This window comes from Achroia grisella, unplaced genomic scaffold (assembly GCF_030625045.1).
Source record: "Achroia grisella isolate CSIRO2021 unplaced genomic scaffold, CSIRO_AGI_Agris_v1 utg906, whole genome shotgun sequence".
Classification (NCBI taxonomy): domain Eukaryota; kingdom Metazoa; phylum Arthropoda; class Insecta; order Lepidoptera; family Pyralidae; genus Achroia; species Achroia grisella.
The window spans coordinates 2,998,008-3,010,906 of NW_026713064.1; the positions used below are offsets into that span (position 1 = coordinate 2,998,008).

Below are 12,899 nucleotides of genomic sequence, written 5' to 3' on the forward strand. Positions count from 1 at the left end.
GATTTATATATCTATAATAGTAGAAAGTGTAAAAGCAAATTACCGTTTACCAAATTTCTAAATTATGAAACAATAATATCCAGTCTATACTAAAGTAACTAACAGGAAAATTTTACTCTTTCGGTACTTAAACCTAGACTTAGCAAGTTTGAGTGAAAAATGTCAAATAACACTTCTTTAAAAAAATTTTCATCTATACTTAAGATGGCTACATTGTCAGCTATTTTACAACTAATAGAAAATGCAAACGATATGTACTTTATTTGTATAAACTTCACAGTGAGATGAGTATTCAGTAAATATGTGAATATTACAATCGAGAAACTTTGGTTGTAAAGTACGGCGAGTAGCAGGATGTCATCAGATGCAACAGTGCAATTACATGGAAACGAGCGGTCCAAACCGGGCCGGACAACGTCCGTCGTATAATAAAATACACAAACTACGGAAAGAAGCTCCACAGTGTCTAGAGTAATTTAAAAAAGTAGAATCTTATCCATAATTCAATCACATACTATATTCACTCATGCATTAAACTTGTCCAACACGTCACTTGTAAACATGAACAGAACCGCTGCCTTCCCAATATCACAAATAACATAATATTATCAAACTAGTTGACCCGCGCAACTTCGTCGCATCACACTTACATGACATTTATCGTTATATTTCGCCCAATTTACATAATATCTTTTTATTATAGCCTACACATATATTGTTACTGTAAACATTCATCTATACTCACAAACATTCGAGTTTATAATATTATATTAAGATATAGGTAGGTACTTACTCGTCAAAATAATTTTTTATATCTATACAAATCCAATGAGATTTTTTTATATACTGGTGCACTCGCCTACATTTACAGTTTATAGCCATTGGGCACCACTGAAAGATGATAGAATTACATTCATCTCTGTTAGCGAAGTAACTTGCAATTAACCTATTATTTAAATTAGTTTCCAAAGGGCACGATAGGGCCGCTCTGATACGATACATTAATAGTAATTGGGGCATTCACATTACTAACAATCCTTTCCTACGACATATACTTTGCCTTCTTAAATTTTAAGTATCAACTGGCAATGGAAAATGTTTAAATCTGTAACAGCCACACAGGTCCATCAATGAATCATTGAGTAGCAAAACTCTTTTTTTCAGATGTGGATATCTTCTATATCTTCCATCCATGGAGGAAAACGGTGATATATGTGCTGTTTTTGACCGTTAAAAATCACACGATAATAAAATAATCGAGGCGCACGACGTAGTCTAGCATTCTATTATGAGGTGGGAAAAACCTGCAGCGCGATGCTTGTCACCTCACCACTGTAACATTATATATGATGTGATGAGGTGTAGGTAGGTAGTGAGTATACAGGTGTAATAATTTAACTACATTAGTGAGTTTATTGATAACATAGTTATTAGTAATATATATGACGCGGAGTCGTAACGTGATTTTACACAGAACTTTATATAAGTTATGTGGAATCGTAAACTAATGGAAGGGTGTCGAGTGTTAACAGAAATATTGCAAGTGTAAGTACAAACCAAAGTGGCAGAAAACTACTACAAACATGAATCTTTCAGCAATCATGACTAGGTAAATACCGAAGTAGAATTTATAAAAAGTCATCTGCGAAGCTATCTACATATATCAATGTATTTATTATAGTAATTATCAATGTATTTGTATCAGTTGTCTAGTAACCATAACACAAGCTTTAGCTAGCTTAACTTGGGTCTAGATGGCGTTGTGTGAATTTTCCTGAGATTACTATTATTATATCAGCTTGCTTTGTAAGCGGCTTGGCGGTTTCGGCATAAACCAGTGAAATTACATAATACCTAAGGGGCATGATATTACTCCTCCGGAATGGTAACTCATGAGTGTTATCGTTGGTGGCACTTGGTAAAATTATGTCCATTATGTTCATGTATATAGGGTTTCCGTTTACCATACATTACCACACCTACCAGTACTTCTAACTGCAGGTATTCTAAGCTCAACATTAAATATATCATAGCAAAGTGAAATTAGAATACCATCAGTTTAAAAGTAAACCAGACGTCCCCTTTGCATACTATGAATAATTTTGCGTTCGCGATAATATCGAGGCGAAATCGCCGTCAAACCGCTTTATCGCATTTTATGAGCGGATAGACTCGCCTCTGCTCGCTACCGCAACACAAATTCCTACAATGAAACGTAGGTACCTACTTATTTTAATATACTAGTAGTGCCCGCGACTTCGTGCACGTGTACATTTTTCTTTCATGGATAATAATGGAATGGTGAACCAGGCGGGCGGCGCTAACGCTTTTCGCTGGTGTGGCACAAATGGAGGATGATAAAATGAGCAGAGGTCAGGTCAGTTTGCATATCGTTATTACATAACCAGTAATTACTGGTTAATTAACCAGGTTTCCAAAGGGAATCGCGTGGAAGTCGACCTAACATGCTACATTGCCAGCAAAGGGGACACTAGACCTCATTACTAACAATTCCCTTCCCGCCCCACGTGTACATTTATGAATGGCCAGCTATTGATGGTGAGCAGAACGTTACGTTCTGCTTGTTGTTACACAAGACCATATATTATTTGATTCATGAATTAATCAATACAATTGTAAGAGGTGTATTGAAAATTTAAATACAATTAAAATAAACATACTAACTTTCATTAACCTATATCTTGATCCACATTTAATGTATCCTGTGAAAATTTCATAATTACCTTTGTATTATACATAAAATATTAATGTGTATATATATATTTATATATACGTATATATATATATATATTTATATATATTACATATATATATTTATGACGATTTTACGATTTAATTGTATATAAATAAGCATATGTAAAAAATAAAGAAGCTAACGAGTCTAAATATAGATTAGATTAGGTTTAAAATACTCAGCTTACACTGTTTTATTGCATCATTCGAAAAAAATATAATTACCTGAATAAATTAGCAGCATCGTTAAGTGTTAAAACTTAAAAGCCATGTAACTGAGCAATTTTATTTATGCAGATATGTAGGTAATAAAATTGATAGCTGTTTGGTTAAATTCGTGCATGCTTTGAGAATTCGATCGGACAAAACTCCACTGCGATTAGTTATTTGAGTAGGATGGGCTTATATTTATTTATAATGAAATCGTCGCTTATCAGCAGTTAGTAAAATACTTTTTTTATTGATAATGCAAGCACTATTGTTTGTACGCTGGCGGCGCAACAATGGAGGATGATGGAATGCGCAAATCAGTTAGCGCATTGAGGCATATTCACCAGTAATTATAGATGATTGTTTCCATACCGTGGAAGTTGAGCTGTTAAGATATATTGCCTCTAATGGCGATACTTGCTAATACTAACAATACATTCCCCCTAGGTAAAAATACTATAAGTAGACTGAACAGTTGATAAATCAAGAACAAAAGTCCTTTTCACGTATTTTAAAGAGTTTCTGGTATTAGTTCAGTAGGGTATAGGTATTTAAAAATATAAATTAATTAAAGTATGTCCTACTGATAAGATAAAGTAAATTATAATGTAGTAAATAAATTTAAATCTATAAGTAAATAAATAAGCCAATATATTAAGTATAAATAAATAAAATATAAATTTAATTTTTTTTGTTATGTTTTTATGTCTTTTGATATGTCAGTGATACCTACATTCTTGCCCACGCAAATGTATATATCATTTCTTTATTTTTATATTTCAAATTATATTAGGTATGTATATCGCTGCCCGATTCTACAGGAGGTATCAAGTAAACTGAAAGGCTACTGAATACAAGTCACGAAACTGTTCTTGATGATTGTTTGCCAATCACCTTTAACAGCTGTTATAAATAGTAAAATAATATACGATTATGAATTCAGTTTTCTATATAACTGCATTAACAAGGGCTGAAAAAATACGCGATAAATATAACCTGATTAATTGAAACAATACAGATAAGAGTTGCTCTTAGGAAAAGGAGTCTCTTTGTTAGGTTGTAGTGTTAATATATTTTTTAAAGAATGAATAGATGTTTCGTTACAAAGCTGTCCTGCTCTTCAAAACATAATATTTTTATCTTTAATATTCTAAATTCACACATCTGAATTTGGAATATTAAAGATAAAAATATTATGCTTCTTACTTTGATGGTGTGCACAAAATCTATGTAAAAAATCACAAGTAAACTAGCTGGCAATCACAACATTGCCGCGGGTTTGAATTTACATACAACCAGCTACAATTTTAAATATAATATATTCGCTGTAATTTAAACTCTAAATGTAGGCACATGATCGCTGCAATGGCCAGACTAACTCTGGTCTATAAACCGCAATACGATACAATCGACTAGGAAAAGCGTCTGATATTTACAAGCTGGTTGCTTGTTTGTCTGATTTCTACTCCATTATTATGTTACATTAGACGTCGTATTTCCTCTTTATTACCGCGCAGTGTCAGTAAACTTTTTATCTGGCTCGAAGGACCAACGCTATAATCATTATTATAAGTGTTACGGCAACTTTATAGACACTTGATGGCTTTGTTCATGATCTAAACAGCAGTTCTCACATCTTAGGCTTACCATTTATCTACCGAGGTACACTTTGTAGAATATCGTCCCGAGTAGCAGGTACTATGTTTCACCTAATTCAACCGCCACGCATCTTGCTACGAGTATATAAGCTGTTTCAGTTGAAATGCTGGTAGTATAAATACAGGGTAGTGTCATGGCATCTTAGTCCCCAGAATAGTAATGCACGAATACGAATACGAATAGACGCGAGTTAGATGATATGTTGTTCATGGCGGTTCTTATATATAGATAACGGATGCCAATTACCATCCCATGATCTGTCATGTCTGATCTGTCGGAAAAGTTTGCTTGTGTATATACCTACTCATACTTGAACATTAAAGCCTTATGCGGTAATTTGATGTCTAAGATTCAGTTCGATGTCACTCCCCGATGATGATATCCACATAATAAATATTTCATATTTCAGTAATATATCCACATAATTTTATATTTGTGTAGGCCGGACGGAGCGGATCGCACACATTAGCATTCCGTACGTCCGGTACGAGTAACTACAGTACTGGAATAATTTTAAGTATACTTTGCTCATACCTAAAAGTAAATAATAAATGTTAATTGACTTTATCGTGCCTAACTAACAATTAAGGATAGCTTACACATGAAATAGGTGAATAAGACACCTTGGCTCATATATTCAATATGGTGAAGGCACTAAAATAAAATGTCCTGTGTAAAAGAAGTGTAAGAATTAATATTTTATATAATTTTTTTCGCATTTTATTTTAAAAAAAAAGGACTAAAATGTGCATTTTACAGTCGAATGTAGAGTGAGAAATAAAAAGAAATGTAGTAAGCAATAACTAACTAATACAATGGCAAAAACTTTTATTTATATATTATACGTAATAGAATTTTCTTCCACTAAGAGCTATAATTTACCAATTTATCTTATTTTAATCTTAATATAATACAATATTATAAACGCAAAATTTGTGACTATCGATGTTTGTTACTGTTTCAAGCAAAAACTACTGAACGGATTTTAATGAAACTTTACAGTCATATAGGTTATACATCAGAATAACATATAGGCTATAAATTTCCCGCGGGTGAAACCGCGGCCAGTCTAGTCTATAATAGTACCTGTATTATAGACTAGACTAACAATACTTTTTTACCTATAAAACAATTATTTCCTCAGAGGGTAGCTGCGATCTAGTCCGGTGTGGCGGCGAGAAACGGTGCGTGTTGGACGCAGAGTTGGGTGCGCACTGCGTGCGGTGCGGTGGATGCAACGTGGCAGGACCGCCTGTGTGTGCAGTCGACGGGAAAACGTACGCGGGCGTTTGTGCCCTGAGGAAAGCCGCTTGTGAGCGGGGTAGAGCGCTACCACTTGCGTACCGAGGGTCTTGTATAGGTAAGTTGTGATGTTTTTTTTTACTAAGGAAAATCCATGTTTTAGTCTCTCTAGGCGAATGAGTATCTACTGCCCTGCTCGTAGGTACTAGGATTCCAGTGTCCAGTTTCTTTCCTATTCTTATCTTGTCTGAATTTATGGTATGTATCGGAAGAGTAAAAAAAACTTTAATAGTGTCAAGTTTATTTTAATAAAAAATATAGTCAATATAATGTCGCTTTACAAGGTGATTTAGTGGAAGTCATTCAAATTAAAAGAAGAATCGAAGGTGGAGTTAAAGGTGGTATAAAAATTTTAAGACTATTATTAGTATTGAAATAAAAAATATATTTGTACGTTCGCTTTGTATTGCCTATAGGATCATGTAGCTTAAGTTCTTGAAACGATTTCAATGACAGGATTTTATGATTAATAATGGTTACGATTTGGTTACCTACTTTTCCGATTTCAGTAGAAGCTGGTATATTTTTGAAAATCGAATGGTACCCGCGTGCGCTGATTGTACAACCTGGTGGGGCACCAGTGAAGGATTGGAGGATTGTAAGATGCGAATGAGGTCAGGTCAGTTAGCCCATCACGATGAATTACTTGGTTTCCATGGCGAAAATTAATTTGGCAAATGGCAATCTACTACGATGGTTTCCCTGGAATCGCGTGGAGGTCAACGTGATGATACAATTTTAGTAATGAGGTTACTAATCCATATTACTAACAATCCACTTCTCCCCTGAAGGCTGATTACCTGACTGATAGAAACTGATGATAAATGTATATGTAGCTAACGCGACATGCGCGAACATCCGGTGTGGCTTGGGGCAGCGGTGCATGGCGGGCGGCGCGAGCGGCGCTCGGTGCGTGTCGTGCGGGTCGTGCGGGGGCGGCGGCGGCGCGAGGCGGCCGCTCTGCGGCTCGGACGCCCGCACCTACCCCTCCTGGTGCCGGCTCCAGCGCGCCGCCTGTCACGCCGGTCGCGTCGTTGACCCTTTACATCCTGGCCCTTGCAAAGGTATCCAGCTTTCCATATCCATGATGCGTTTAGTATTCGTGTTTTCGACAAGAAATTCTAAATAAGCTTTTATTGAAATTGCCATGTTTCCTGTGATAGTTTTAAAGCTAACCTAAACTGTTTGACCACAAATATTACATGTACATTTAGTTGGTAAGATAATAACTGACGTCATTATAACCCAATATGGCTATCCAATTTAGCTATGGCTATGGCTTTAGCGTCCAATATGCTTTATGCACATCCATGTATCAAATGATTACTTTATGATATATGGTTACTAAAAAAAATAACGTCATTTGATAAATGCTAATAACAACAATAATCACACAAAAATAGTTAGACTTTCTTATACAGAATATCCCGTACACATACATGAAAATTATTGTCATGGACGTGGGCGAATTGCAGCATAACTGGAAAACTATCGAATAAAAGATAGTTTTCCAGTTATGCTGCAATTCGCCCACGTCCCATATTCCGCTTAAAGTTGAGTTACTGGATAGCCTATCAAAATGTGTACTTTGTATTTTACTGATCTAATATAGTATTGAATAATTCTAAAATGGTAAATTTTGTTTCTCAGGTAAAAATACAACGGACATTAGTGTAACTCGTGGGAGGAAAGAAGCAGACTTGGACCCGAAGCGCGTCCTATAGTCATAAACTTGTAGATTTAGCCGTTAGCTTCGTAGGTGTTCATTAGAGATACAATTAAGACTCGCTCGACCGACGAACTTCTAAAAACGATGATAATACGATCCTAGCCCAGATGTATAACCAAACAACCAAAGTATTCTGCATTTACCGAAGAATTGGTCAAATAATTCATAAAAAATATTCTTGTTCTGGAGTAGAGGTAATTTGCTTTATTTTTTAAAATAAAGCAAATTACCCCAAATAAACAAACACTGTACATTTCAAAATAAAATATGAAGTCATATGAAGATGTCTCTTTATGCATAAGAAAACTTCATCCAAAGGGTAGACCTATAATAGAATAACTTAGAAATGATTACTACTTTTGTATATCTAGTAAATAGTTTAAAATACAAATCTACATACCAGTGTCCAAAATATAATATTCAAATTTGTATGTTTCATCTAGTTTCGACTTTATATGAATTATATAAGTAACGTTATTATGTAGCGAGAGTATCAAAGAGCACCAAACGACTGCTTCGCCAAGTCATTTACGTGCCACAATTACCGGACTTAAAAATCTTAGATAGTATTATATTATAGTATTAAACAAAATTATTCTGAATGCACGTTTTTGGATTTTGTAGATAAATAATAAATAGTTTTTAATAATTAACACTTACATTATTAAATTTGAGCACCAAATCGTACTTAATATTTAGTCAAAATATTTCATAAGTGTAGTTAGCACAATGTTTGGAATTTAGAGATACTATCTAATGAAATTCTAATTTCCGTCTTGTTGAAAGTCACTGCGAACGATGCTTGTTTTAGGATGAAATGAAATAGCAACACTTTCATCGAACTGACATAATTGTTCTTTTTAATTATTAACTCTTAGTATAGGACTTAATTTTAATTCACGAAACGTGGTTAACGCTTAATGCAATATTTATTATTATTAAGTTATGAATAATTATGAAGTCTAGTGCAATAATACTATTGAAAATTGTATGAAAATTTATGTTACGTGTTTTGTTTTGTTTGCGTTTTCAAATGAATCGAGTTTCGTATATATTCGTACATTTTGATTGGGACATTTTTGAAGTGTTATCGAATACGTTGTCAGTATTACGTGTATGTAAGATTTTTAGAATATCTTTATTTTCGAAACGTTTTACATTGGAAATTAAGTGATGTTTAATGATTACTGATAGACTGTAGATAAAGATAAAGTAATTTATTGTTACTTTTAAATTATTTCCAATATAATTTCCAAGTGTTTTTTTTTGTACGAGTTATTTACTATTTGTGGATTTGTCATAGTGAATTAAAAGAGGACATAGTATGACGCCACTTTTAGTACACTCTAGACGCCACTTTCTTGGCGTCCTTTTTAGCTTTAAATATTTTAAAAGTTTGTATAACATATTAATATATTTTGTATGTTCGTTTCAGAAACTCTCGTTAATCGAAAGGCCATTATTTCTATAATTACACCTACACTACACATTTTTAAATATCTAATAGAGGTGTTTCGTGTTTTCCGTTGGTAATTTCACATTATTTTAAAATTGTTGTACTAAGTAATACAGAAAAACCAGAATTTTGACAGAATGTTTATTTAGTAAGGAGAGTGGCAAGGCATTCAATCCATACAGAATTTTTAAGGTTTGCACACATCGCCAAAACTGAACTACCTACGTCCTAGTTAAGGCCTGCACAGACGAGGAATGTTCTTCTTTTTATATTTTTCTTCTCCCTTAAAGCTATATGGCATTGCATGATACATCACAATCTAACAAATATATAATAAAATCTACCTCGCCTGCGGACCTCATAAATACGTTGAGTATACTTATTAACGTGCGTACGCGATAAAATCTGCCAAACAAATGTTTAATGCTAAAACTAATGCAACCATTTAGTTGATTTATCAGATTTTGTGGCTGGACACTCGAGGTATAGTAAGCTAACATCACAAAAATATATAAAGAATACTGATTAATATTTGTAATAGAGTAGAGCCTTGTAATTAAATACGTCATAACTAATGCGATATGGCTATAGTGAAAGCACTCCAATACTCCAGGAAATAAAAACTATTTTGATGAAGATACCATAAAAAACGATCAACAATAATTATGTATTATTGATTATCATCATTATGAATTATGTATTATCATCATCAAAAAACGTTCATTACTTTTTGTTAATAAAAATTTGTCCTTATTTTTCAGCGTCATACATATCTACCATTCTTAACGACAACACAGGATAACATTCCGAAACTAAAAAAATGCTATATAATTTCATTACTAATGTTAAAAACTGCTGAAAATTCAGAGAATTGTAATAACTTTCTATAAAGTCAATAATAATTAAAAGGTACATGCGCAACTGAATCTCATTATTTTGTTTTTTTGTGTCTTAGCTCATAATAAGTTTCCATAAGGACAAAGTCCGAATTATAGCCAGTAATAATATAAACATATAACTAAAGTTCCACTTTAGGGGCGAGTAATAGTATTTTTTTTTTTACATGAAACATTATTTTTTATTTTTGGGTATGGCTTTGACATAAAGTTCAATGGCATTCATATATATAGGTACTATCTACATAATAACTTGTCAACTGAGACGTAGTATAGTATATTAAACTTGTTCTTGCATCTGTCATCCCTTCTTCCATCAAGTGTCCTGCCCTATGCTCGTGAGGCATAGCACACTACCTGGACGGGTTATTAATCCTTAATAGTGCACTATTAAGGATTAATAACCCCCGATGAATCTATAAACATTATGAATTGCAATGCATAATGTTTATAGATTCATTAAAGTCTATGCAGAAGAATATGTAATATCATCACGTCTCTTAAAATCGTCTTACTGATTAATAATCACAACATAAATGAACTAACATTTAAAGTTCGCAAGCAATTTGATGTAAACTATAAACCAAAACACTTGTACATTAGACTTTTGTGGGTAAAATGACTGCTGCCATATCGTGGTATTTGTTTATTTACTTTAAAATTCCAATGCTACTTGACACAACATTTTTTAATCCATTTTGGAGTATGAAATCTAAATTTTATAGGCAAGCATGTGACCCGAATCATAGCTATAGCTATAAAGAAATCTATACCGTATTCTATATATAGTTTAAGACCCGCATCAGCCCTTCAAAACGTTTCAGGCTACAAAAAAATACTTTCCATGCCTTGCTCTATATGTATTCTTTTTAATCTTCCCATTTGCATTCCCCATGTAAATTTTATTATTTCTTAAGATTTACTTATCAAGGTAGATGGTGAAAGTTACAATATAAATAGCATTAAAACCTCGCGTAAATATAACTAACCCAATATATTAGACATGACACGACTAAGTACCTATTTGTACACAAAAAAATCCAAAGATGTTTAAAAATAGGTACGTATAGGAAGCCAAATATGTATGGTTACATGTGTAATGTTTGATTCTTCTTCGTATTACGATTGTGAATGTATGGTTAGATATATTTCAAAAAGTATATTATATTATATAGAATGTGGATCGACTAATGCATACTGGCTCTTGTCAATTATTTCCTAGTGCTATTAAAGTTGTTAACTGTATCTGACTATAATAATACTAAATTGTTGTAGTTAAATTCATTGCAAACATTAGATGTATAATATATTGTCCTTGTTTCTTCATAAATATTTTACACTAATCATCGCATTTTTATTCACATTGTCCTTTTCTTATTTTTAGCACCTCTGCTTTTCGACTAATTAAGCCAAGAAAAATAGGATATATATATTATGAGTATGAGAAATATAGTTATCGTCAGTAATGTAAGAGAAACAAATACTCAAGAGTCTATCTACATTACTAAAAATATATCTATAAGGTATAAGTATAATAAAAAAAGTAACCGATTGCTAAACAGCAATCGGTTCAATATTGTTCAGATAGACAAACGTCTATAAGAAAAACTACTATTGGGAGGAGGTGAGTGGGAAGCTTTAACAACGTTTTTTGAAGTTTTAGCAACGTTTTACATACGCAGTGGGCAGCCCTAAGAAAAGTGCAGAAACAGCACAGTGCACCGAGGAAATTTCAATTCAATGCTCTAGATTTCAACATAACAGTTGAACAGTTTCGATTGGCATATTGTTAACTTCACACTGTTAGTTTCACAAAAAAAATTGTATTTGTTTTGTTCCAATCGGTTGACAAAACAGTTATAAGGAAACGAAGCCAAGAGTTCTGCTAACATTCGAATTAAAGGAAATACGGTCTACCTACTGATATTTTACGATTGATTGTTACAGAACTACAAACCAACATATACAAAATAATATTGAATACAATTTTTATTTCATAACATACAAAAGTCGTCTCGACCTCTTTTTTACACCTGAATAGAATACTAGATTTTGAATTTAAAAATGAAACAGATTTATTGTAAACAATATGTTCTACTCAGCTCGAAAGCACTCCAAACTGCAGATTTGACATATCATAAGAGTCTGTAATAGACCAATATGAATAAAGATATTTTGATTTGATTTGAGATGATTTTCTTGCAAGTAATTCTTGCATACAATGGATCTATATTTCTATATATTTAACTATTGATTTCTATATAAAATGATAAAAATGTATTTATTTTGGAGACACGTTTAATAGCATATTTATTATAGCTTATCGATCAATGTGACACAATGTTATATTTTAACAATTGTTTATTGGAATGTCAGTAGCTATAGTGCGTAATTTTGCTAACAAAGGATCGCATCCACAAGGTTTTCATTCAGTAATTACTCATATCAAAACAAGTTTCCTTCTCAGTAAATTTCCAACAGTGCGTAAGTCATATTTTGGCAGTTCGAACATTCTGATAGTTAGAAATATGACAAGCAATCAGAAACGAGATAGCTAACCTGTGGCAGTTTATTTTTCCAATAAATAAATAAATAGTGAAAAAGTCTAAGTTTTTCACATTTTTTATCTGCTGAGACTATTTATATTTGACTTACGTACTATTAAAAATTTCATTGACATTATATATACACTAAAGAGAAATTATTTCACAACACTTTATACAGAAAATGGTCATACAAAAACATGATACTTATAAATATATTCTTTCCAAGCTTTATGCAGTCGGTTTGCTCTGCCTACCTCATAAACCAGGCATGAATACAGAAAGAATAGTAATACTATACTTATGTATAAAAAAATTATCAGTAATGAAATTATGTACATAATGAACTC

General features: G+C 32.8%; 1 protein-coding gene across 1 annotated transcript in view; it reads left to right on the top strand.

Moving 5' to 3' along the window:
* LOC131853741 (follistatin-like) overlaps nt 1–9,133 on the top strand; it is a 32,152-nt gene extending 23,019 nt beyond the window's left edge. Inside the window, 3 exon segments of the mRNA XM_059204763.1 lie at nt 5,768–5,983; nt 6,762–6,989; nt 7,576–9,133. Coding sequence (XP_059060746.1) covers nt 5,768–5,983; nt 6,762–6,989; nt 7,576–7,649 — 518 coding nt within the window. The 3' untranslated portion in view covers nt 7,650–9,133.
* Nucleotides 9,134–12,899: the final 3,766 nt, after the last annotated feature.